At 47.9% G+C, this 27,499-nt stretch overlaps 1 protein-coding gene and 1 pseudogene across 7 annotated transcripts in view; one reads left to right on the top strand and one right to left on the bottom strand.

The window, feature by feature from the left end:
* The window catches only part of Pecam1 (platelet and endothelial cell adhesion molecule 1), a 60,137-nt gene extending 43,463 nt beyond the window's left edge, over nucleotides 1-16,674 (bottom strand). For all 7 annotated transcript variants that reach the window (XM_085829465.1, XM_085829466.1, XM_085829468.1 and 4 more), the window contains exons 1-3: nucleotides 16,410-16,674; nucleotides 16,293-16,319; nucleotides 609-902 (exon numbers count right to left, since the gene is read on the bottom strand). In XM_085829465.1, coding sequence (XP_085685591.1) covers nucleotides 609-902; nucleotides 16,293-16,319; nucleotides 16,410-16,443 — 355 coding nt within the window. In that variant the 5' untranslated portion in view covers nucleotides 16,444-16,674. The remainder of the gene's footprint in view (nucleotides 1-608; nucleotides 903-16,292; nucleotides 16,320-16,409) is intronic.
* A 9,935-nt stretch (nucleotides 16,675-26,609) lies between these two features.
* LOC115032753 (small nucleolar RNA U3) lies at nucleotides 26,610-26,709 on the top strand (annotated as a pseudogene).
* The last annotated feature ends 790 nt before the right edge of the window (nucleotides 26,710-27,499 follow it).

Genomic DNA, 27,499 nt, shown 5'->3' with positions numbered 1-27,499 from the left:
AGCATAAACACTGTAAAGACTGGTGCCCTGGGAGAAATCAACTCTGTTGATTTTTTTTTTTTTTTTTTCGAGACAGGGTTTCTCTGTATAGCCCTGGCTATCCTGGAACTCACTTTGTAGACCAGGCTGGCCTCGAACTCAGAAATCCACCTGCCTCTGCCTCCCGAGTGCTGGGACTAAAGGCGTGCGCCACCACGCCCGGCTTCAACTCTGTTGAGAACGTGCTAGAAGAACTCTGTAGCGGGGTGTGGAGTCGCACACCTGTAACGCCAGCACATGCGCAGGAGACTGAAGCCTGCCCGGGCTGTGGGGAGACTGTGTTTCAGAGAGGGGGTTGGGAGATGTAGTCTATTACTTAAGGAGGATGGTGAAGGGTGTTCCCAAGGCCAGGACATGGTCCCAAAGGAGGAAGTCCTGCCCTCACACAGCGGGAGTTTCTAAAGCCTACAGTTTCAGGTCAGGATGCCAGGTAGTGAACAGGAAAGGTGGAGCTTAGCGGAGAAGGAAACCAGTTTCACTGGCCCGTCTCTGGAGTAACCGTGAGCGGCATGACCAGCGCCACCAACGTGAGCATCATCATCAGCCTGCTATTCTGCTTGCGGACTCACCATGCACCTTCACCTCATACTCAATCGTAGTTTTTTCCTTGTTGTTCAGCATCACGGTGCATTTGTACTTCCCGGAGTGGAAGACCCGAGCCTGAGGAATGACGTAGCTCTCGGTGTGCTCCTTGGAGGTGACGTTATACACTATCGCATCGTCCTTATAGAACAGCACCTGGTGCTGAGACCTGCTTTTTGAGGTGGTGCTGATGTCCACAAGGCACTGCAGGGTCAGTTGCTGCCCATTCATCACCTCCCACGATGGCAGGCTTTCCATATGGATGCTGTTGATGGTGAAGGCTGAGGCAAAGCAGAAGGATGGCAGACACTGTTACTTCAGAAACAGCATCGTTCAGAGACACGGACCCGGGCATACACCACACACATATACACACATACCACACCACACACATATACACGCACACCACACCATACACATACCCCCTCATACACACACCATACCACACACATATACACACACACCACACCACACAAACCCACACACATCATACCACACACATACACCATACCCTACACGTACACACAGACCACACACATATACATACACAGCACACACACACATACACCATACCACATACACACACATAACATACATCCATACACACACAACACACACATATATACCACATACATCACATACATATATACACCATACATACCACACACACACACACACACACACACCCCACATAAATATACCACACATATATATACACACACCATACACATATCTTTTATACACACACACACACAAAATAAGTCTTTTTTAAAAAGGAGTTATTTCTTAAATTGTTGTGGCCAGGAAGCATGCAATACTGTGTACCCAGGACACAGTAGTTGCTTAATAAACAGTGATTCTCTGTCCTAAAGTCAGACATGCCCAGGGATGTTCACCCATGGTTCTAGTTGTCCCTGTTTCTCTCCCCTCCTACACCCCTTCTTCTTTCCCTTCCTCCTCTTCCTTTTTTACCTCCTCCCCCAATACCCCTGGCTGTCCTAGAACTCACTCTGGAGACCAGGCTGGCCGTGAACTCAGAGACTGCCCTGCCTCTACTTCCCAAGTGCTGAGATTAAAGGTGTGCGCCACCACGCTAGACCGCTTCCTTTGCCTTATTTTGACTCTCTATCTTCTTAACATTTAAAAATGCTTTCTCTGGCCGGGCGTGGTGGCACATGCCTTTAATCCCAGCACTCGAGAGGCAGAGGCAGGTATATTTCAGAGTTTGAGGCCAGCCTGGTCTACAAAGTGAGTTCCAGGACAGCCAGAGCTACACAGAGAAACCCTGTCTCGAAAAACCAAAGAAAAATAAATAAGTAAATAAATAAATAAAATCTAGACAGACAGACAGACAGACAAGTAGATGTGTTGAGGGAGGGCCGAGGATGCATTTCACGGGTTGGGTGTTTGCCTAGCATGGAAAATGGCTTGAGTTCAATCCCTAGTACCACAAACAAAAATGTATATTGAGGCTGGACGTATAGGTCAGAGATCAGTATGTATGCTGTGGTTTCAGAAAGCACCTTAGGGGGAAAAAGAACAGGCTTTAAAAGGACAGTCATTACCTGAAATAGAAGCATGCAGGTAAAAACAATCAGCTCCCTGGGTTGTGGCCAGCAGGTGTTTGTCGTTTAGTGAGTGGCCTCAGAGTGTGGAATGTAAAACCCGGTCAGGAAGTTTGATAAGGTAGAGCAGGTTGAGACCCGCAAGACTCGGTAGGCACACACAGGAGACTTAGGTGACTTCCTGCTCCCTGCCAGACTCCTGGCCTGGAACACATTCCAGCTCCTCACAGAAAAGAAACGTGTCCACCGGTCACCTAGGCCCAAAACAGAGCTCTCTATGCTAATGCGGTACCTAGAGGCCCAGAGGGCTTAGCCTCTAAGCTTCCCTTCCCAGACATTCCTCCCTGTAAAAGGTCCATCCTGAGAACTGGGTATGGCATATTATGTATCTAATTTTTTGCCATGAAGGAACAATAAACTGTTTAGAACCACAGACTGTCTCTTCCCTCAAGATCCAACTCGGGGAACCATGGAGAAGACATTCGACTATGAATGCACAGCTTAATTCTACCACAGAAGGCCTCTATGTGCTCCCAGCCACAACTGCCACCAAGCTGCCTCCGCTGGGATAAGCCAGTGCTCCCACCCCCACCCCAGGCTAGACACTGTCCCCAGCCCGAGGGCCCCTGACTCAGTTCTCAGCTCCTCCTTCATTCCCCTCAGCCCCTGCCTGCCCCGGGGATGGAACCAGCTCCCACTTTCCCACATTCCCACATTTAAGACGGTGCTTTCCCACCTCAGAGCGATGTCTCTGAGCTTCCCTACAGCCTGGCACCCGCCCTAGTACTGGAATGGGATAAGGGCAGTCAAAAACTCCACGGTCTGCCTCCCCAAGAGGTTGTGACCAGTGGCGGGGAGGACACAGACCCACTTTAGAGGTGTCACCCGATGGGGAAGACTTGGAACCAATTTTATTTTATTGTATTTTTTAGGCAGAGTTTGATGTAGCCTAGCACTTCCTCTAACTCCTTATACAGCTGAGGATAACTGAACTTCTGGTCTTCCTGCCTCCACCTCCTAAGCCAGTGGTTCTCATCCTTCCTAATTCTGCGACTTTGATACAGTTCTTCATGCTGTGGTGATCCTCCACCACCACCATAAAATTACTTTCCTTATTACTTAATAACTGTAATTTTGCTACTGTTATGAATCTTAATGTAAATATCCGATATGCAAGGATATCTGATATGCGACCTCCCAAGGGGTCTTTCTTGACCCCACAGGTTGAGAACCGGTGTCCTAAATGAGGGGATCGAGGCATGTGTCACTAGGCCAGGTTTACAGAGACACAGATGAAGGCTTACACATAAAATAAATAAACCTTAAAAAAAACAACAACTAGAGATGATTTTATTTTTAGATAATTTAAAGCTGAGCGTAGTGACTGACTCACACCTGTAATCCCACATGGGAAACTGAGGCAGGAGGCTCCCTGTGAGCATAGAGCATACGTGCACACATAAGAAAACCCGAGAAGGGAGTTCCTCTGGCCTGTTTACACAAGAGATAGCCTGCTACACACCACACATAGGGTGACCGACACCTTCAAGCCTAGCAGTTGACCAGGGGAAACCCAAAATGCATGTGGCTATGAGAAATTCAAGGACCGGAGATGGTGGAGGATATCAGGTATTAGGTACCAGGTACTGCTAGGCACCATTAAGAGGTGAGGCCTCGCTGGAGTAGACTGTGGGGTCCCAAGGCTACGTACACTGCCTAGACATGTTAGCCCAGAGCAGGGAGGAAGCAGTCCTCCTCCTGGTGGTCTCAGGGATGAGATTTTCACGTTTTGGATGAATTTTGATCTCACTCTTATTCCAGAAGAGCTTGGCAGGTCGCATGGCTTTCAGGGCCCCACAGTGGGTGAGGGTTTGTTTAAAAAAGTGTGTCACTGGGGGTGGGCTTTGAGGTCCCCGATGCTCAAGCCAAGTCCAGTGACTCAGTCTCTCTTCTTGCTGCCAGTGGATCCAGATGTAGAACTCTCAGGTACCTCTCCAGTACCATGTCTGCCTGTGTGCAGCCATGCTCCCTGCCATGATGATAATGGACCAGACTTCTGAACTCTAAGCCAGCCCCAATCGAATGTTTTCCTTCATACAAGTTGCCGTGGTCACGGTGTCTCATTGCAGTGATAAACTCTAACAAGACAGGTACAGAGAAGTTGTTCCAGCCAAACATAGAGTTCTGTGTTCTAAGTTCATAGAGCTTAGGTAAGGCTCTCTAAAAGTCAAAGTCCTGTTCTTACCTGGTAAGAGGAAACTATCCATAGGCCATGATTACCATTCTGTGAACTCAAGGGCTTGAGCTACAAAGTAAAACCCTGCCTGGCCGGGGACACAGTTGATAGAGTACTTCCTTAGCATCCGCGATGAAGCCCTGGGTACAATCCCCAGCACTACATTTAAAACGGAAAGGGCCAGTGTGAGGGCTCACCAGGCAAAGGCATCTGCCACCAAGCCTGATGACCTCAGTTCAATCCCTGGAAGCCAGTGGTGAAAGGAGAGGTCCCACATCATCAAGTGATCCCCTGACCTTCATATGTGTGGAATGGCTGTCCTCCTCCAAATGAATTTTTAAAAGAACATAAAGAAGAAACTAACGCCCTGTCTACACACACACACACACACAAACAGTTTAACATAGTGGTAAACAAATGAACAGAGCCCCCCAAACAAACAAAATCCAACAACCACAAAATTGTCTTAGAGAGGAGAAGAGGGCATGATTCTATCTGCTTGCCTCATGTGAGCCCTGGGTTCCACTCCAGCACCAGGAAAAGAGATGGTCGAAAATAAAACCTGCGAGCTGGGATTCCCAGCGCTAGACGAGAGCTAGGCCAGTGAGCACAGCTGACTCATTGTGAGACTCCGAACCCTCAGAAGTCACCAACGGACTTTGGTTGTCTCCTGTTTGGATCCAAAAGTTCTCTAATTTCACTGAGTTACTGGTGAGGTTAAGGTAGGAATATTGAGAGTTCAAGGTCAGCAGGTCAAGGCTATGTAGCAAGTCTGAGGCTAGCCTGGCCTATATACTGAGACCCTGCCTCAAAAAACAAAACAAGCCGGCCGGTGTTGGCACATGCCTTTAATCTCAACGCTTGGGAGGCAGAGGCAGGCAGATTTCTGAGTTCGAGGCCAGCCTGGTCTACAAAGTGAGTTCCAGGACAGCCAGGGCTATACAGAGAAACCCTGTCTTGAAAAACAACAACAACAAAAGCAAAAACAAAACAAAACAAAAACAAAAACAAAAACACCACCACCAACAACAACACAAAAAGCCAAGGCCAGGGCTCAGTGGGAGAAGTCGAAGGCCAGACAGGCTATGTAATGAGCCCCCCCCCCCCGGGGGGGGTCAGGTTTTGTTGTTGTTGTTTTTTTTTTTTTTGTTTTGTTTTTTTTTTTTTTTGGTTTTTCGAGACAGGGTTTCTCTGTGTAGCCCTGGCTGTCCTGGAACTCACTTTGTAGACCAGGCTGGCCTCGAACTCAAAAATCCGCCTGCCTCTGCCTCCCGAGTGCTGGGATTAAAGGCGTGCGCCACCACGCCCAGCTGTTGTTTAAATAGAGCAACTAACTGGAGGTTCCACATGTACCAACTTCTCAAAGCAGAGATGGCTATTCATGCCCTGTTTGCTTCTTTGTGAAGGTTTCGTGGGTTTATGTCCTCCAGGAGGTTACATGAATATAAACAGGGAAATGGTGAAATTATGCTATGCTGTTCACTGTGGATTTTCATGCACACATAAAATAGAGAAATTCAGAAATGACCCAGTGAGACATTCTCAAGATTTGACCTCTTACCAGGAAATGAGCGGCCACAGGCCAGCTCTGCTGTGCGAAGGGCAGTTAGTTACTCAACCCACAGTTGTCAGCAGTGGGAGCCACTCAGCCCAGGCTTGCATCCTGTCTGTCGTGAAGGATGACCCCGAGTCCTTTATCCTCCTGGCTCCCAGGCAGATGCCACCACACTGGGCTTATGAGATGCTGAGGAGTGAGCCTACAACTCCGAGTGTAGCCTACTCGGCAAGCATCACACACCCTCCGGAGACACAGCATCGTTCTTAGCACCAGAAACCACCTGGGAAGTGGTACCTGGGGTCTATCTGTCACAGAATAAATGGGAGTTTTAAAGCTTCCTCTCTTCTCTGTTTCTAGAAATTTATTAAATGCAGAACGAATTGTAACAACATAGCATCTAAACCGGGGATGTGGATCAGCAGTAGGCCACCCACCTAGCATGCATAAAGTCCTAGGCTCGGTCCTCAGGACTGCCAGAAATAAAGAAACCGATAAATTCTTTAGGCTCCCAGATTTGTTCAGACTGTGTGGTCTCCACCCTAGTTATGGGCTACTGTACAGACAGCATCCTGAACAAGCCCCCCCCCCTTTAGCTAGGTAGGGTTGAAAGTTGCTTATTATTATTATTACTATTTGGTTTTTTGGTTTGTTTTTTTTGAGACAGGGTTTCTCTGTGTAGCCTTGGCTGTCCTGGAACTCACTTTGTAGACTAGGCTGGCCTAGAAATCAGAAATACGCCAGCCTCTGCCTCCCAAGTGCTGGGATTAAAGGTGTGCGCCACTAAACCTGGCTTTTTGGAAGTAGTTGTTTTGTTTATTTTTAATTCCTGTAGTTTTTTTTAGAACTCACTTTGTAGACCAGGCTGGCCTCGAACTCAGAAATCCACCTGCCTCTGCCTCCCGAGTGCTGGGATTAAAGGTGTGCGCCACCATGCCCAGCTAATTCCTGTAGTCTTTTTGCTTCTATTTGTTGAAACAGGAATGCTAGCACATCTGCATTTCTTGGTAATTATTTTTTTTTTTTGATGCTAGGAAATTGACGCCAGTGCCCTTCGAATGCTAGGCAAGCACTTGGCCACTGAGCCACACCTCACCCAGCCCCACTCCCCTACCTCCATATTTTTCAGTGACTGAGGCAAGGTGCCCATGGTAATAACGAACCCTGGGCCTCATGGATAATCCCTTCTCTCCTTCACATTGCAGGACAACTATAGGAAACACTACAGGGGCCTCTCCAGGCCAGGCACTGTCCACAGTGCTAAGTGGGTCAACGACACACCCTCCCCCAACTTCATAATAGATGCAAAAGAATTAAGTTCAAACAAAACATTACATACTGTTACTGTTCATACTATTGTTCCTTCCATTGTTTGTTTTTATCATGTGTATGAGTGTATTCTGCATATGGGTTTATGTACATTAACACAATGTCCAAGGAGACTAGAAAGGGGTGTCCGGTTCCCTGAAGAGGAGCTAGAGTTATGGGCAGTTGTAGCTGCCCAACATGGCTGCTGGGCACCCCTCCTCTGCAAAAGTAGTAAGAACTCTTAACTCTTGTGCCATCCCTATCTTCCCTTCCCTACTGTCAATCCAACCAGGCCAGTTCATCGGCTGGAATCCCAGGAATGCTTCCCCAAAGGGTTCCACCTAAATAAAGACAGGCTAGAAGGGACTTGTCTTTCTTTGAAAGGAAGTCTCCGACCTCCAGGCAGCTGTGAGCAGCTATTTGAAGCATCCCACCCCACAGCTCGGGCCTTGTCATTTCCCTCCTTTTCTATTTCCTCTTCCCCCTGATAGTGATCAAAGTCTGGAAGGGGATACCCTGAGCATCAGCCTCCGAGGCCCCCACGCTCACACACTCTGCCTCGCTGCTGCCCGCTACCCCCCATTGCAAAAGGCATGACTTTCTCTCTCCTTCATTCCCCTGAAATTTTATAATTTGGCTGTTCTGTCGTTTTTCTCAAACTCTAACTGTCCTCTAGGTTTAACCAAAACCAAAAAAAACTCAATTAAAGCACCAAGTGTGGCTTTTTGTTGTTTTTGAGACAGCAACTCACTACCATGGCTGGCTTGGAACTGGTAAGGTAGATCAGGCTGGCTTCGAATTCACAGAAATCCACCTGTTTCTGCCTCTTGAGTGCTGGGATTAAGAGATGTGCCACCACACTTGGCATGTGTGGCTTTTTTTTTTTTAAGATTTATTTATTTTATGTATATGAGTACACTGTAGCTATCTTCAGACACACAAGAAGAGGGCATCAGATCCCATTACAGATGGTTGTGAGCCACCATGTGGTTGCTGCGAATTGAACTCAGGACCTCTGGAAGAGCAGTCAGTGCTTTTAACCTCTGAGCCATCTCTCCAGCCAATGTGTGGCTTTTGTAAGGAGGGTGGTATGGACACGGCTGAGTTCTTTGACACAGATCCACTTGTGTAACACGCACCTGGATCACTGGGAAGAACCTCATGTCGCCACTCAGCCAGCAGGAGTATCACAGGACGGAAGAGGGGGAAACCTTGTAGAAAGCTCAAGGGGCCAGGTGCCGTGGCACACATCTCTAATTCTAGTGCTCCGGAAGCAGAGAAGAAAGAACTGCCAAGAGTTTGAGGCCACTCTGGGTCTACAATGCAAATTCCAGGCCAGGCAGGATTACACAGTGAAACCCTGCCTCAAGGGGAGATGGGGGTGTGGGGAGAGAAATGGCTCGGTGATTAAGAGCACTTGTTCTTGCAGAACTAGGATTTCATGCAGTGACATGGCAGCTCACGACCATCTAATACACATACACATGAAGAATAAATAAATAAAAACAGGGCCGTTGAGACAGCTTAGCAAGTAAAGGTATTTACTGCTGTGCCTGAGTTTGGGGAATCCCAGGATCCACAGGGTAGAAGAGAATTAAATCCTGCAAGTTATCCTCTGACCTCTAAAAGCACCTCACAGACTGCACACAAGCTCAGGCACACACACTAAATAAACATGCATTCAAAATTTTAAACAAAGAAAATTTCCCAAATGAGCCAGGCCAAGCCCTAACGGAGAACATAACCAGCTTCGATAACGTGGTAGCCGCTCTGCCCTAGACAGCCTCCAAAACAGCCCTAGGCCCTGTTACGTACGTTTCCCGCATGACCATACCAAGGCTATCACAGGACTGTCTCCCCCAGTGGAGCCAGGGCGCTCCTCCTAATGTTAGTTACAGATGTGTACAGCTTCCATCTAGTCAAGCTCTCTCCTCCAGGACCTCAGCCCTGGGTCAAAAGTCACGTCCCGCAAGAGCAGCTAAGAAGGGGGTGTCTCACAGGATGATGAACAGAGGCTTTCAGTGTAGCCACAAAAGTCAGCTCAAAAGCAGACACCCAGGCTTAGTCAGCCTTCGTGGAATAATCGACCTTGACCAAAAGGGTCTATCATCACAAGACTGTGAGCCAGAGTTACCCACAAGACTGGGTGAGGTGCTGAGTTTATACTATTTCCAGCCAGAGTCTTGGAATAATTCAAGATTTTTAAATATATATTTGTTTATTTTAAGACAATCTTGCTATGTAGCTCAGGCTAGCCTTAAACTCTTCACAATCCTGCCTTGGTTTTCCAAGTACTGGGACTACAGTGTGAGCTGGCACACCCCTCTCCCAGCCCCTTTCATTTTCTGTTAACACAAAGATACTGAGTTTGGCTGGGCACTCCCCACTCTGTAACCTCTGCAGCCCTAGAAAGTCCAACCTCCTAGATTCGGCTCTCTGAGGAAGCACCGCATTGAGGGTTTATTTGTTTGTTTTCGACAGTGTTTCTCTGTGCTGTCCTGGAATAGTTCTATAGAGCAAACTGCCCATGAACCCACTATGTAGCCAAGGATTAGGTAGGATTTTGAATTGTGATTTTCCTGTCTCTATCTCCCAAGTCCTAGTGTTATAGGCTTGTACTACCATGTGTGGCTTTAGGGATCAAAACCAGGGCACCACACTTGCCAGGTGAACTCTGAGGAATATCCCCAGTCTTGTTCTTTGGTCTTTGATTTTGCAAAATCAAGCAAACAGGAAAATAATACATGCAGCAGATCTTGAGACTTCTCCATGTCTATAAAACAGAATTCTTACTCCTCTATATAAGAACATGCCCTCCGAGGAGAAGCACACTGAAATTGCACAGAGGTCTCACCAGGATACAGGACTATTCATGGCAAGAGGGGCCAAGGCTCTAGGTGTGCATAGTGTTGGAAGTGTCCCACAGACTTCCTGTCATGGACAATGCCCCCACCCCCACCCCATGCTCCTTATTAAGCCTCAAACTGTTCACAAGAGTCAATGGCCAACAGGGCACAGAACAGCCTAAAGAGATCTAAGAGAGGAGGGTCTACAAACTGGAGTTCTAGGACATCCAGGGCTTCACAGAGAAACCCTGTCTGGGGGGCTGGGGGAAGGGGAGAGGGGAGAGGAGGAGGGGTCCGCACAATGTTAAATACTAACGGTTTAATGAGGGGGTTGGCTTCCTTCCCAAATTAAGGTCCTCTTAGTAAGATGAGCACACACCGCCACCCCCAGCCACCTGGCTCTCAACCTGGAAATGACTCAGAGGGGAAGAGGAACTACCCACCATTGTCAGGAAAATTACAGAGCTCCTTGGAAGCCCTGAGGCACTTCCTTGTTATCACAGGACAGGCTGGCCCATCTGCCCTGGGGACTCTCAGGCATCTCCAAGTTCACTTCAAGTTCTCAGCCATGTGACATTTATCCAACAACTGTGCCAGGTACTGGGGGGTCCAGGAAAAATAAGAAATGACTCCTGGCCGGGCGTGGTGGCACACGCCTTTAATCCCAGCGCTTGGGAGGCAGAGGCAGGCGGATCTCTGAGTTCGAGGCCAGCCTGGTCTACAGAGTGAGTTCCAAGACAGCTGGGCTACACAGAGAAACCCTGTCTCGAAAAACCAAAAAAAGAAATGACTCCTGCTGTCTGAGAGTGCAGGCTGGTGGATAATTGGCTATAACTCGGTCGTGTTGCAGAGGAAGGGATTGCCCGGGAGAGGGCAAGGACTGTGTGCTGGATGTGCGGGCGGGGGGGGGGGGGGGGGGAGGTCGAGTCCACTGGGCCAGCAGCAGGCCAGCTGTTATGTGCTCCAGAACACAGAACAGCGTGTATCAGGAACAGGAGCATAAAACACCTGTGTACTCTGGGCGTGGCCAGTTTCAGGAGTGGAGTGTAGGAGAGAAGGGGTCAGGTGGGTCAGGATGATAATGCCAGAAGTTACTGGAGTTCTAGAAAAATCACCATGGCCTCAGACTCCATGCCAGTGAGCAGCTAGGGGCCAGTGAATAGCCAGGGGCAGATCAGATGGAAGCAGCGGGGGAGGGGCAGGCAGGTGGGCTGAGCTAAGAGAGTTCTCCAAAGAACGGAAAGGGCTTCATTTCTAGAGTGATGGAAACCTTCTAGAACTATACAAGGCTGTAAATGCTCTAGATGTCAATGATATATTTTAAAGGCAGGCAAAGTGGCACACACCCTTAATCCCAGCACTGAAGAGGCAGAGGCAGGCAGATCTCTGACTTCAAGCCTAGCCTGGCCTGCATAAGCAAGTTCCAGGATAGCCAGGGCTACATAGTGAGATCTTGCCTCAAAAATAAATAGATGAATACAAATTTAAAAAAATAAACTTTAGATTATATTTTACCACAACTTTTCAATGCCTAATTTGATTGACTATGGGACCTGAAAAATGGGAGACAGTTTGCTGGCTACTGATAATGTCAGGTAAAAGATAAGAGTGAAAAAGGGGAAGTCTGAAGGCCTGGCAGATAAATATACTGCAGGCTCAGGATTAAAGCCTGAGGGTCAGGGGAGAGACCAGTATGAGGGAGACATGCAGAAGACAGAGACTGGCTATGGAGAGACTGTAACCCGGAGGCTCTAGAGACAGGAAAGGGGCCGGGCAGAACCAGGCTCCCTTGAGGGCAAGGAAAGAGGGTTTACGAGGGAGAGAAAACGGAAGGAAATCCTAAATCAGGAGAGCAGGATCCCCGTATGATCTTTAGACAAGGGCAGCAAAAGTTATGGGATGGAAAAGGCTTGGCATCAGGTAGTCTTTGGTGGAGCTGAGATTCCAGGCAGAGAGGCCATGCAGAGGAAGCAGAAGTGGCCATTCTAAACTAACCTCAGAGGTCCACTGAGAGTGGAAGCAACTGGGGGCCAGGGCTGGGGGTCCTTGTGGTGAAGGAGGGATAGGCTCAGGTCCAGGTGGCCCAGCAGGGGCCTGGTCAGCCTGAGGGAATGTGCCTGGGCTCTGACTCTGAGGGAGCCAGCAGGATGGGTGGGAAGGCAGATTAGCCAGTGGCCAGGACTAGGCGGGAAGTCCAGGGAGTTCCCTCCAGGCAGAGGCAGGCTGAGGTGGATCTGAGGCCTGAGAAAAAAAGAGTCAAGCTTAGCCAGAACCTGACTTGTAGAGTGGGGGAAATAAACTAGAAAAACTGCAAAACCTACATTTCACATACTCCACTTGGGTAGCCTAGGAAGCAAAACACTGGCTTGCTTGCTTTTCCCTAGGGTTGACCCTGCAGAGCTCAATCTCAGTTGCCTAGATGGAAAAAAACAAAACAAAACCAAAAAAAAAAACCATAGCAGGGATCAGAGAGGTCAGCAGGAGCCTCATTAGGCCTACCTCTACCTTGTGGAGCTGATGCAAGAGGGAAATGGTTCTCTAAACTAATCAAGGGACCCTTCCCATCTCAAAGCCCCCATGAACTCAGTCACAGGCTGCAATTCTTTTGTTCTAGTCTGTATAGGGATGTTAGCACCTTCCTTCAAAGGCTGAAGGTGATCACCAAAGCACTGGCTAGTTTTTCCCTCCACTCCTCCTCCTCCTCCCCCTCCTCCTCCTCCCCCTCCTTCTCCTTCTTCTTTTCCTTCTTTTCCTTCTTCTCCTCCTCCTCCTCCTCCTCCTCCTCCTCCTCCTCCTCTTCTTCTTCTTCTTCTTCTTCTTCTTCTTCTTCTTCTTCTTCTTCTTCTTCTTCTTCTTCTTCTTCTTCTTCTTCTTCATCTTTCTTCCTCCTCTCCCTCCTCTTCTTCTTCTTTTTGAGACAGGGTTTCTCTGTGTGTAACCCTGGCCGTCATAGAACTCTTTTTAAGTATTTTTACCCTCTGAACTTCCCCCTATACTAAAACAAGGGGTTCTAGGTAAGCCCTCCCAATGACTCACACACTACAGCAAGCGATAGGGCTCTAACAGGCATAACACCCACAAATGATCAATTGGATTAAGGAAGGCCTAATCTTGCTACAACAAACCAGTCATCCTACAAAATCAAATAGATACACTGGCTGCAGTGTCCTCCAGAACTGTGGAAGGCTAGGCTTAATGATGCCTTCCAAAGCAAGGCCATCTGTGCCTTCCCAGGGGAAGAAGGCTATTTCTAAGCAAACCAACATGGTTCACTATGGGAAAATGGTGAACAGTTCCTAGAAAGACTCCAACAGCGAGGAAGGGTAAGCAATATCCTCCTCAAGGATACCTGGACTACTTGGGGGCCACAGTCACCCCCTTGGCAGACTCCATCATTGTGGTTGTACTAACTTGGCTCTTTGGTCTCTGTCTTTTCAACTGTCTCACCAAGTCCTTTCAAAGGGTCACTCAGCCCTTCATGGCTAAAAACTACTAACCACTATCTCGCCTGGAAGGGACCTTAGCATGCTCCTTCCACCACTGGGACTGTCACTCCACTCTAGCTGGAAGAAGCGCTCCCTCCCAAAACTACAGCCCTCCCTCTGTACCCCCTGCCTTTGCTCTCTCTCTCTCTCTCTCTCTTTCTTTCTTTTGTTCTTCTGAGACAAGGTTTCTCTGTGTAATAGCCCTCCCTGGCTGTCCTGGAACCTGCTTTGTATACCAGGCTAGCCTCCAACTCACAGAGCTCCACCTGCCTCTTCCTCCCAAGTGCTAGGATTAAAGGCCTGTGCCACCGTGCCCAGCTCCGCCCCCTTCTTCTTTTTACCCTTTCATATTTGGGAATATATTATATAATAGCCTCAGGCCATGAGGAATTAAGTCAGGCTGCACTGGGCAATAGTCCTAGCCATAAAGAATGGCTCCACCCCAGTCTGACTGGTCAGCTCCATCTGCAGAAACAAGGTGCCCAAGTATCAAAAAGAACCCACCCTGCTTCCAGTCCAACTACAAAAAAGTAGCTGTAACTTCCTGGTAGTGAAGCATATACACACACACACACGCATACACGCACCCCTACACATGCACTATGTGTGCACATACACACATACATCCCCAGCCCCTCATCCTTCATCCCTAGGGAAGGTTGAGGCCCCTTCCAGTTCCAACAAAGCAACTTCAGTCTATTGCCTGCTTCTCTGGGTCATGTTTCTTACAGCTGGTGTCTTGTGAAGCAGAGAGAGAGAGAGACAGAGAGACAGAGAGAGAGACAGACACAGAGATGGGAGACAAGCTATGGGGATCTTGAGATGCAAGAACCCTCTAGGGCTGGCAGGGCAGAACCCAGACAGGAGACAGAGAGTGCTGGGATGTAGTTCAGTCAGTAGAGTGCTTGCCTCCCATGCTTAAAGTCCTGAGTTTGACTCTCAGTGCTGCATAAACCTGGTGTGGTGTGTGCCTATAATCTTAGCCCTTGGGAGAGGAAAGTAGGAGGACCCGAAAGTCATTGTCATCCTGAGCTACACAGTGAGTTTCAGGTATATGATACCCTGAGGGCAAAAGAGAGATGAGGTGGGGATGGGGCACGGAAGGGTACGGGCAAATAGGGCACAAATTTAAATTATAAAGGAGGGCTGGGGTGATTATCCTGATCATTTACTAATCCTATAGACAGCTCAAATGATGCCTCCTCCCTTACTCCAATCTCTCCAGCCACCAGGTCTGTGGGTGGTTTCCATTTTATAGCCAGGGGGAAAAAGGTCCCAAGAAGCAAAGCCAAGCTGGCTGAGTGACACCAGGCTGGTGGCACACAGCTGTGAGCCCAGTATTGGGGAGGCTCAGGCAAGAGGAGTTAGAGTTCCTAGGCAGCCCGGGCTACAAGACTACCTTAGCATACAGTGTGAGACTCCAGTCTCCAACCAGAGCAAGCTAAGTAAAGCCAAGCACAAGCCCCAGAAAGATGTCTGGGTTCCAGGGAGCAGAGACCGTAGTGCTGACAAGCCCTGACATTCTAGGCTGAGTCATGTCTTTCTGAGGCTCACTGATCCCAGCCTTTTAGTGGGGATGACTTGAAGATAATACACAGTCTGTCTCCAGGTGTTGCCAAGGGAGCCGGAAGCTGAAGGAATCACAGACATAGACTCACAGACCACAGCCCTCCCCACCCTGGGGCCACAGCTCCATCCCGGGCTCAACTCAGCCCTGTCACGTTCTTCAGCTTAAAAAAGCCTGCAGCCCGGCATCCCTAGTCTTCCCACACTGGAATAACTTTTGACTGAGCCAGTGTAACCTGTGGCCTTCTGACTGACCCACAGTCCCTGGACTGAGCTGAGCCCCTTTCTTCAGAGTCTCTGACGGACGGAGCAGATCCTCTTAATCTGAAAAATTCGGAGGTTCCGAATCAGCTCTCAAGTGGCAGAATCCTTCCCCACATGCAAGCTCAGAGGAGCTCAGCTAGGAGCGGAGCTTCCCAGGTGGGAGGGAAAGGGGATCTGGCTGGTCCTTTCAGTTACTCTCTTAGGACAGAGGGAGTCCTGACACCCATTTACTGTCTGCTCCTTGAGCCTCCATAGTCCGTCAAGTCAACTGAGTCTCATTTGTAAATTAAAACAAGTGAAAGGAAAAAAAAAACTTTTTTAGTTTTTATTTTTGGGAGTCGGTTTTGTACTGTTTCGTGTAGCTCAGGCCTCCCTCAAACTCCTATGGAGCCGAAGCTGGACTTCACTACTGGTCTTTCTGTGTCCCAAGTACTGGGATTACAGATACTAAATCCAAGCGAATAAAGAGGAGAGTTTGAAAGTAAACAATTATGATGTAAAAAGAAATAGCTTATGACAGAAAGACCGCAAACAACTAAGGAATCACGGGGGTTTTAAAAAAAAAAAACCATCTCTCCCATTCCAACAAACAGAAACCCACCAAGATGTAAGACTGGTGTTCAGCAATTTTCTCCTACACCGCTGTCTCTAATACACACTCTTTGAACCTTGATTTAGAACAAGGTTTTGTTCTAAATGCCTATATACATATATATGTACATAAAGACAGAATCCACTTTATAGAGTTTTCTCAGTTGTTGTAAACACCAACCCTAAGCAGTCTGACATGAGTTAATTTCAGAAAAGACACAAAGAAGGAAGCCATGTGAAAATACCAGGACTTACAGTTTTCCTCAGCCTGGAGGCTTGCATCTGGAAGAGAAAGAAAAAGAAAACCAATATGATGATTTCACAAATTCAAGTCTCATAAAAAGGGAAGAAAGAAGCAGGTTAGAAACTCACAGAGCACCAGCGTGAGCCCCAGAGCCAGGAGCATCTTGTCTGCAGACTGAGGCCCACCTCAGCTGAATCCTGAAAGAATTCTGCAGACTGAAGCACTCAGCTAGTTCTGTCTTCCGACCATGCCTCGGGGGCAGAATTCTCTTCCCTGCCTCAGACCAGAAGCCTGCTGTGTGAAAAGCAGAAACAACTCTGACTACCTCTCCAGGCGAGGCGCACGCAGAGACCAGCTCTGGTACTTGTCAGGTAATGGCGGCCATAGCTGGAAACCAAGAACAATGAGGTCTGGGCTGGCCTGATATCTCCTCAGGAAATGACTGGCCTTCCGGAGGGACCACTGAATCCAATGGCTTTGTCTAGAAGACGAGAAAACAACAACAACAACCAAAAAAAAAAAAAAAAAAAAACCCACAAATGGCATTTGCCTCAAAGTTCTTGAGCTTCTAGCCTCATCTGGGTTTAGGGACTTCTTCTCCTGACAGGACAAGGAGGTTTTTATTTCCCTCCCTTCAGCTTCCACCCAAAAGTGCTTTTGTGGGATACCTAGCAAGACCTGTTTGCCTTTCCTATGGGCTCCCTATAGGGGCTGTATCCATAGAGTGTAAATCTGGGCCTCCTATCCTGCACTGGCCAGCTTCTCTGACAATATGCAGTCCTTGTGAGGAACGCTACTGGTGGCTCAGTAGAAAGAGGGATTTTCTTAAGCCTCTGCAGTTGTCCCTGATCACCGACTTAGTCACCAAAGGAGCCCCTTTGGCTGTGTGTGTGTGTGTGTGTGTGTGTGTGACTGTGGGTGTATGTGTGTATGTAGTCCACACTACTTTCCCCACCGCCAATTCCCAATCTTTCTCTTTTTTTTTTTTTTTTTTGGTTTTTTTTCGAGACAGGGTTTCTCTGTATAGCCCTGGCTGTCCTGGAACTCACTTTGAAGACCAGGCTGGCCTCGAACTCAGAAATCCGCCTGCTCTGCCTCCCGAGTGCTGGGATTAAAGGTGTGCGCCACCTGGCCAGGCTAACCTTTCTTATTAAATATTTATTTATTTGTGTATGTGGAAGTAGGGTAGAATGCATGTGTACCACTATGTGTTTGGGGGTGGGGGGGGGAGGTCAGAAGTCAACTTGTAGAAATTCTCTCCTTCTTCCATTATGTTAGTCCTAGGATCAAACTTAGATCATCTGACTTGACAGCTGGCACCTTTCCCCAGTGAACTGTCCTGTCCCCCTTTCCTGCATGTTTATGAGAGAAGAATGAATACGTTTTGAGGGAGGAGTGCCTGTGTGCCTGTGTATGCTTGGAAGCCAGAAGAGGCGACTGTCACGTTCTCCAGAGCTGATGGGACCTGAACTCCAGGCCTCACGATTGCTCTTAACTGCCACGTCATCTCTCCAGTCCCCAGCTCACCCCTTCTCCCTCCTCCCAACACCCTCCTCCCATACCATCGGGCTAACATTCCCTTCTCCCTCCCTTCATCCCTTCCTTCTTTATTCTAACCCAGGGGATGGCTAAATGGCAGGCTGCCTTTGGACACAACCCTCCCATCACAGACAAACACCCGAGATTGCAGATGTGTGTGTAGCCTTGCCTCCTATGGAAATTTCTAGACTATAAATTGGTTTCTCTCCCTTGATGTTTGGAAGGTTGTAACATTCTCTGGGAAAAGGCAGACCCCAGGCCTCTGTTACCCAGTTCTTGCTCACCCCCTTGCTTCCCCCCCTACCTTGGAATCACACCACTTCCTTTTTCGCCCTGAGCTCTAGTTGCTAAGGTGTTAAGTTCCCAGAATGCATCACATGCCTTTCTCATTGCTGCTTGCCTTCCTCTCTTCTTTTCTGATTAATCGTTACTCAGTTTTTCCTTACTCATCAATTTCTCTAGAAATGTCCCCAGTCTTTCTCAAACTGAGCTGACTTCCTCCACGTTCCTTTGCCTCCCCAGACTTCTTCCTGTCAGACCCTTCCTACTACATGTAGCAATGGCTTATTCTCCTCAGACAGACCAAGACCTCCTTGATGCCAGAGGAAGTGATTGGCTTTTGGTAGATCGAGAATTGATTTTTGGTAGATTGAGAAGCATTAGTCAGGGAGCTAGAGAGATTGCTCAGTGGTTAGAGCATTTCTGCCAGTTTTGAGGACCAGAGCTGGCTTCCCAGCACCCATAGTAGATTGCTCATACTACCTGTAACTCAGGGGAGCCAGTGCCCCCTACTAGCTTCTGAGAGTACCACCACACATGGCAGACATCATGCACACACACATGTACACATAAATAAAAATAAAGAGCTTCCCAGCAGCGGATGCCTTTAATGCTAACACTCAGGAGTCAGAGGTTAGTGGATTTCTGAGTTCAAGGCCAGTCTGGCCTACAGAGCAAGTTGTAGGACAGCAACGGCTACATGGAAAAGCTGTCTTGGGGGGAAAAAAAGCATAATAATAAATAGAAAAGCATTAGCCAGAGACCAGGGCTGCAGTTGTGGTAGAGCGCTGGCCCACCATTGATCACCACATAAGTCAGGTGTGGTGGCACATGTCTGCAATCCTATTTGGGAGCCTGATGTAAGAAGGTCAGAGGTTAAAGGTCTTTCATGGCTACATAGTGAGTTTAGGTTTACAGACCGAGGTTCAGAGGACCCTGCCTTAAAACAAACAAAATCACAGCAGTCAGGGATGGCAGCACACACCTTTAATTCCAGGGTTCTGGTGGTAGAGGCACACAGATCAATCTCTATGAGTTCAAGGACAGTCTGGAGTTCGGGCCAGGGTCACGTTGTGAGACTATGTCCCAAAAAAATACAAAAATATATATTATAATAGACCCAAGGAGCAGTACTTTGATGCTTTTCCAGGCTAGTCAGAATTTGACTATTTCTGCCTTAATGGTTTCTGCCTACCTGCTTATCTGTCTTCCTTCCTTCTTTCCTTCCTTCCTTCCTTCCTTCCTTCCTTCCTTCCTTCCTTCCTTCCTTCCTTCCTTCCTTCCTCCCCTCCCCTCCCCTCCCCTCCCTCCCTCCCTCCCTTCGTTCTTTGTTTTAGGAACAGGATTTCAGATGGCTTTGGCTGGCTTGAGCTCCTTGCTTGAGCTCCTTGCTTCCACTACCCAGCTGCTTGTATCCAGCATAGCATATAGCAACAAGCCCAGCCTGCCACTTTGTTTCTGAAGAGCCATCCTTCAGGGCTTTCAGGGGTCAACAAAGACACATTGCAGTTGAGAACTAGTCTCTTGCCTCACTGTAAGAGCCACAAAGTGATGGTTTCCAGCTAGAAAACCATCCTTGCTCTGACTGGTTTCAAGAGCTGTTAAAGAGCCCTTCCTTCTTTTCTTTCTTCTCTCTTTTTGTTTCCTCCTCTTCTTTCATTTTGTTTGTTTGTTTTTAAGATTTATTTATTTTATGTATATGAGTACACTGTTGCTCTCTTCAGACACACCAGAAGAGGGCATCGGATCCTATTACAGATGGTTGTGAGCCACCATGTGGTTACTGGGAATTGAATTCAGGACCTCTGGAAGAGCAGAGTCTGAGCCACCTCTCCAGACCCAGTTTTTTGTTTTTGTTTTGTTTTGTTTAGACAGGGTTTCTCTAAGTAGCTCTAGCTGTCCTGGAACTCACTCTGTAGACTTGGCTGGCCTCAAACTCATAGATCCTCTGCCTCCCGAGTGCTGGGATTGAAGGTGTGTCCCACACCACCCAGTTTGTTGTCAGGAGTGTTGAGATTGAATCCTGTTCCATCATGACCACCACCATGACCAGCTGTGGCCACATGTTAAAAGATAATAAACTGAAGAGGACTCAAAGGGTAAGAACCATTGCTGCTCTTGCAGACAGGACCCCAGTTTGATCCCTAGCACCCACACAGTAGTGCACAACCAGGAGCTGACACCCTCTCTGACCTCTGTGGTCACCAGACATGCAGGGGATACACATACACACCTGCAGGCAACATACTCATACCCATTAAAAAGTAAAAACATAGCCAGCCGGGCGTGGTGGCTCACGTCTTTAATCCTAGCACTGGGGAGGCAGAGGCAGGTGGATTTCTGAGTTCGAGGCCAGCCTGGTCTACAGAGTGAGTTCCAGGACAGCCAGGGCTATACAGAGAAACCCTGTCTCGAAAAACCAAAAAAAAAAAAAAGTAAAAACATTTAAAAATAGTAAACTAAGGGCCATAGAGATAGCCAGGAGAGGTGCTTGCCACCAAGCCTGATAACCCGAGTGAGTCTGAATACACAACTGGAGAACCTGACTCCCACCTGCTCTCTCTCCCCTGATCTTCACACAAGCATAGTGATGTACCCGCCCCTTCCACAAGAAACAAACAACTACAAATTTTAAATTAGTAATGAATTGAGTTGCTTCTTGTTTGGGTATGATCTTTTTCTACCTTCCTTCCCTCCCCTGTTCTTAGTGAAGCCCTGGTTGGAAAGACAGGCAGGGGAGGCTGCCTACAACTGTGTTGACGCATCAAGGGTCTGACCCCTACACTACCAAGAATGAATGATGTCACTAGACTAGACTAGATCCCATCAGGTCCCATTCTCTTCCTCCCCTCCTCCTCCTTCTCTTCCTCTCCCTCCTTCTTCTCCCTCTTCCCTCTCCTCCCTCATTCACCTGAAGAAGTACACATGGTCATCTCTGTGTATTGTGCTCCTGCTTACAAGGGCACAGGCCCATGTCACACCTAGAAAGCTGCCTACTGGCTTAAACGTCTGATGGCAGCCTTTCTGAGGAGCTGCAGTGGGTGGGCTGGGGGAAAGAGGACAGGGCAGGTGACAGACCCCTTGTTCGGGGCACCAGGCCAGGTAGACCTCTATCCACTTCTAGGTTGTGGTGACAATAAACATGATTCAGAGCCATGTGCCCCAGCTTGTGTCCAAGGCTCTACTGAACCTTTGGAAGTGGCTGTGGAGGACTAATCGCCTATCCACAGGCATTGGACACAACCCGGCCAGGGTTTATGCCTGCAAGAGTGTGCAGGACAGAGAATTCTAGTCTCTCGTCTGAGGTTTAAGGATGATCTCATTCCTCACCTAGAATGGAGTTAACATGACCATCTACCCACTGCTTGCTTGCATGCGTCAGGAAGCTCCCATGAGAACTAGTGTTCGTAAGCCACTTAACCCTCAGAGGGCACTGTCAGTCAGCTGGACACTGGAAACCGTGAAGGATTTCAAGAGTTGAAATCAGGTAGACATGAGCCCTTACGCTCTCATGGGATGTCCCAAAGAAGGCAGGGGATGGGGGGACCAGGGCAGAGGTACTGGGTGATACAAGTTTTAAAAAATTGATACAAGTTTTCCTCTGTAGAAATTGCAAAGACTGAGGAAGAGCAGGTGCCCTGTGACATGGAGGGAGAGGAGAGGTTATCTGACCTGGTTAAAGATGCCCAGAGGCAGGCATCTGCTCACCTCTGCGGCTGGACCCAGAAGGCTCAGACACACTGTAATTATCTATTGCAGATCCCTGCAATCAGAGGGTCCAGGGGAACAAAGTTCATCTTCAGAGGGTGGGTATCCTGCTTCCAAATGGCTTCTGACTTCTTCTGCGGATGGCTCTGCTACAATATGCGTGTGTGTGTGTGTGTGTGTGTGTGCGTGCACGCGCACGTTTTAACATACACGATTTTTCCTCTTATTTTCACAATAATAAATATAGGAGCCTGGGGTGTGGCTGCCTGGGGACTCTTCTCACTTTTGAGCATTTATCTCACCTTCTCTTAATAAGTCTGGCGATGCCTTGCTTAAAAAGACGGGGGCTGGGCTGGTGAGATGGCTCAGTGGGTAAGAGCACCCGACTGCTCTTCCGAAGGTCCAGAGTTCAAATCCCAGCAACCACATGGTGGCTCACAACCATCCGTAATGAGATCTGGCGCCCTCTTCTGGAGTGTCTGAAGACAGCTACAGTGTGCTTATGTATAATAAATAAATAAATCTTTAAAAAAAAAAAAAAAAGACGGGGGCTGAAGAGATGCTTCTGCAGTTAGTGTGCTTGTTCCTGCAGAGGATCCAGGTTTAGTTCCCAGCACCCACATGGAGGCTCACAACTGTCTGTCACTTCAGTTCCAGGGGATCCCGTGCTCTCTTCTGACTTCCATGAGCACACGCTGTGTATACATATACCCAGGCAAACACTCAGACACATTCTTTTTTAAAGCTAAGTAAGTCTAAAAAAAAAAAAAAAAAGCCAGGCAGTGGTGGTGCACACCTTAAAACCCAGCAATGGGACTCAGGAGGGCCTTCATGCGCTCAAGGCCATCCTTGGCTACATAATAAGTTCCGTCTAAGTTAGCCTGAGCTTCAGAGGGAGGCAATGTTTATTGCCTCAACAATAAAAAAACAACCACTGTAAATTAGGCTTTAAATAAGTGAAGGCAGCCAGGCAATGATGGGGTGTGGGGAGGAGAAGAGGAGGGGGCCAAAGGAAAAAAAGAGATGGCTCAGTGTTTAAGAGCACTGGTTGCTCTTTCCAGAGGACTTGGGCTCAATTTCCTACATGGCAGCTCACAACTGTATGCAAACTTAAGTTCTTCTTTTTTGTTTGTTTGTTTGTTTTCGAGACAGGGTTTCTCTGTGTAGCCCTGGCTGTCCTGGAACTCACTCTGTAGACCAGACTGACCTTGAACTCAGAAATCCACTTGCCTCTGCCTCCCAAGTGCTGGGACTAAAGGCGTGCGCCACCACCGTCTAGTCTGTAACTCTCCAATACCCTCACACAGACACACATCCAGGATAAACACCAATAAACATAAAATAAAAGTAATTTAATTTTAAAAATAAGGGAAGAGGTAGAAGTGGGGTTTTTTTGTTTTATTATTTTTTTTTTCTTTTTTCTTTTTTTGGTTTTTCGAGACAGGGTTTCTCTGTATAGCCCTGGCTGTCCTGGAACTCACTTTGTAGACCAGGCTGGCCTCGAACTCAGAAATCCGCCTGCCTCTGCCTCCCGAGTGCTGGGATTAAAGGCGTGCACCACCACGCCCGGCTTTGTTTTATTATTTTAATATTTATTTATTTTAATGTTTTTGAGACAGGGTCACACTACACAGTCCATGCAAGTACCAATTCATCTGCCCCCAGCGTTGGTTTGTTTGTTTTTAAGATGGGGTTCATCTATCTCAAGTTGGCCTTGAACTTGTCATGTAACTAAAATATCTCTGAACTCCTGACTTTTCTACCCCTACCTCCAAAGTGCACCAGCATATTCAACATTTCTTCTTTTCTTTTTAAAAGATTCATATATTTTTATACTACATATATATGTTTTGCATTTGTGTAGAATGCATATCACATATGTGCCTTGTGCCTGAAAGAAGCCAGAAGAAGGCATTGGATTCCCCAGATTAGAACTCCAGAGAGTTGTGAACTTCCCTGTGGGGGCTGGGTCCCCAGCAAAAGCAGAAAATATTATTTTTTTAAGATGTATTTATTTATTTTATGTATATGAGTACACTGTCGCTGTCTTCAGAAAAGGGCATCAGATCCCATTACAGATGGTCGTGAGCCACCATGTAGTTGCTAAGAATTGAACTCAGGACCTCAGGAAGAGCAGTTGGTGCTCTTAAGAGCTGAGCCATCTCTCCAGCCCCGCAGCAAATATTCTTAAGCACTCTCTGGGCCCTCCTCACACCAGCATTTCTCTTTTCAATAACTCTATGGTATTCCATATGGTAGCCCAAGGGACTAACCCTGACACACTTTACACATAGGGTAGCATCCCATAGGATGGGGATAGGGGCTTCACATTTTCGGGACAACTCAGCCTCCGACAGAGAGTACTATGATTCACATTATAGATGGGCAATTAAGGGGCAGCGGGTGATTACAGATGGCTCCTCGCTCCTGTCTTATAAAAGCCAACTAATTTGAAAGTCAACAGTAACTGAACTTCCTGGGTTGATGTCAGCCTTCCTCAGGACCTCTCGGGTGAAGCATGTCTCGGGAATACCTTTACACAGAAATACCAGACCCTCCCAGGGCTGAAGTCATCTGTTTCCCAATATTATTTCTCTCTCAAGTCAGACAGCACTGGGTGAGGCTGGAGACTTCGAGGGGCCAGGGTGTTTCTCCAGGACAGGCCTGGAGCCAGAGGTGTAGGGAGGAAGCCATGGGACATGGAGTGGCTCTGGGCTGGGCCCTGGGAAAGAGACTGCCCTGTCCTCCAGAGCTTTGTGGGAGGTCGGTTCATCAGTAGATCTTTCCATGCTGAGTCATAGCTTACAGACTGAGTTCCTGCCGGGAGGCCCAAAGTAGGGAGGTTCCTTCTCTCACTCACGTGTTCTCTCTCTGTCTCTCTCTCTCACTACTACAGAGTATCTTCTGGTCCTCCCGCCTGCACTTCCAGTGTGGTGGTTGGTGCCTGGCTCCTAATGAATTTTTTTGACAATTGATTCTATGTTTTCTCCCTTCTGGCTTTAAGTCATCCTCAAATCTGATCTCTGAGCCATCAGAACCCTCATTAATAAACTACTCAACAGAAGCATAAAGAGACCTCAGTGACACTCCACCAGAGACTTGTCCCAGGCTAAACTTAAACACAATTCTTTTGTTCCCCTAGGTATCTAAAGACAGCGCCGCTCGTACACCAGGCTGGCCTCAAACTCAGTATGGAGAGGAAGATGATTTTAAAGGTCTGATCCTCCTGACTCCACAAGAGCTGAGATTGCACGGGTGAACCGCCATGCCAGTTTGCAGGATGTTTTTAGATGGAACGCGGGACGCTGTGCATGCTAGGGGTTTCGCGCATGCGTGGAGCGTCTTTCATGATAGGATCAACTGAGCAACATCGCCAGCTCCTTCCTTTGTCAGAATGCTTCTGAAACAAAGCTCAGCTGTGGCATGGCTTCGTTTTCCACACACTTCTCCAGAATAGGGTTCCTCAGGAGGGTGTACTGCCTAGTGTGTGTGTCTGTGCACTGCATGTAGTGTATGCACACAGGAAGACTCATCGGCACAGGCACTTGTGGAGACCAGAGCTTGACTTCGGGATGACTTTCTCCACCCTTATGTTCTGAGACAGGGCCTCTCACTGAACCCTAAGCTTGCCATTTTGGCTACCTTGTCTGGCTAGTGAACCCCCTGGGATTTGCCGGTCTCTGCTTCACAAGCCCCCGAGGTTACAAACAGGTGACACTGCGGTACAACCAATTTATGTTTATCCCTGAGTAGCTTATAAATGAGACTCAGGCTATGGTTCTTTTATTTGGCCTTGACAGTTACTGAAGGGTCTACTTTTCTATCTGCTGGTCTGTCTACCTCCCTAGCGGCGCTCCCCAAATACTTGCTGTTTCTCTCGGCCACGTGCTCACCGTACCTCTTCTCTCAAGGTGCCTTCTTCTCCTCTCCCACCTCGAGGTCTCTCCTCTTCCCTTTGCTCCTCCACCCCACAACCAGGTCACTCAAAAAACCCACCTACCTCTAACCCCTCCAGTAATTGGCTGCAGTCAATTTTATTTAACCAGTAGTTTTAAGTCAAGGAATAAGGTTTGCACAACAAAAGCTTGTAACCTTGAGAGAATTCACTTGTGGGTCTAGACCTCTGGGTACAGAATTTAGCATTACAATACAGAGCAACAGATCCGACCTTAAAAAGACCCCACACCAGCTTTTATCTAAGTTCTGAGGATCGGAACTCAGAGCCTGAAGCCCCTGGTTTGCTTGACTGCTCTCAGAGTGACTTCCTCTGCAGCCCCCATTTTACAGCGAAGCCTCAGTTACAGTAAAGCCACCTGGCCTTTGTTAACCCCATAAAAGACCTGCTAAAGATAAGATTAAGGGTTTACAGGCCAAAATAACTTTTCTGGCTTACTTTTATCTAATTCCTGGAGTGTCTGAGAGCCCCCTAATTCCTGCTAGCACTTTTATTTGGAGACTCTTGGACTATTGGACAGGGCGCCTTAATATCTGAGGTAGTCCAAACATACCCTAAGGCCCCTCCGGTTTTAAAGACCGATTGTGTCTCTTATGGCCAACTGTGACATCATCACGGCTAATCCTAGCTAAGGTGAACCTTTTTTTTTTTTTTTTTTTTTTTTTTTTGGTTTTTCAAGACAGGGTTTCTCTGTGTAGCCCTGGCTGTCCTGGAACTCACTCTGTAAACCAGGCTGGTCTCGAACTCAGAAATCCACCTGCTTTTGCCTCCCAAGTGCTGGGATTAAAGGTGTGCGCCACCACCGCCCAGCCTAAGATGAACCTTTTAAAGAAGAATGTAAAGCCCCAAGACTATACTTTCAGGGATCAGTTCTATAGTTCCTTACTAGAGAAGTTTCTCTGACTATGTAGAGTACCCGAAATCATGAGGAGGAGCTCTCCTGAGTGTGAAGCCGGCTTCAAAAAAGAAAAGAAGGAATGTAAAGCCCCCTCAACAGCTAAATATTTTTCACAGAGGTTTCCAGGGAAAAATTATTATGCTTGTCCCTCAGCCACTAGTACCAACTGCAGTGACCAAAACCAGTATTGGTGCCCATCCTAGGGTTGTGAAACCTGGGACTCTGCTTGGGGGATTAACCGAGACCCCCCCCCCCCGCCCCCCCCACACACCTAACAATTTCAACCTCTGTTAATAATTCCTGCACTCAGCCCCAGACTTGTAACCCTAGTATAATCCTGGTTAAAGCATGGAACCAGCCACAGACTTATGGTGTCTGGGATGCAGGAATAACATGGGCATGCAGAATATAGAGAAGGGTGTTGACCATGGGATGACATTGACAATACAATGCTCCCAGGTCAAAGCTCCTGTCCCTTACATGCAACCGGTCCCAATGACAAGCAGTGCTACTTCTCCAAGCCAAGCCAGCGCATTAGATCTAACTCATCTCCTTCACATGGTACAGGCTACCTATTTTCTCCTTAATTCTACCAGTGCTAACCTCGGGGCTGATTGCTGGCTGTGTCTGAACCCTAAGCTGCCTTTCTACATAGGGTTGGGTCTCCTGGATAAGCCATCCTTTCAAAAGGCAAAACTTTCAAAGTCAGTGTCCCTGACGGATGGGACAACGTTTCCCTGGGAGACCCCCTTATCCTGGGGGACATCCAGGGGAATGCCACTCACTTTCACCCCAATAACTACCCCTTAAATAAGACCCCTTATTCACTGACAGGTAGA

This window comes from Mus caroli, unplaced genomic scaffold (assembly GCF_978045245.1).
Source record: "Mus caroli unplaced genomic scaffold, Mus_caroli_1 scaffold_13, whole genome shotgun sequence".
Taxonomy (NCBI): Eukaryota; Metazoa; Chordata; class Mammalia; order Rodentia; family Muridae; genus Mus; species Mus caroli.
The sequence above is the reverse complement of the archived record's forward strand: the minus strand, read 5'-3'. Positions and strand labels throughout refer to the sequence as shown.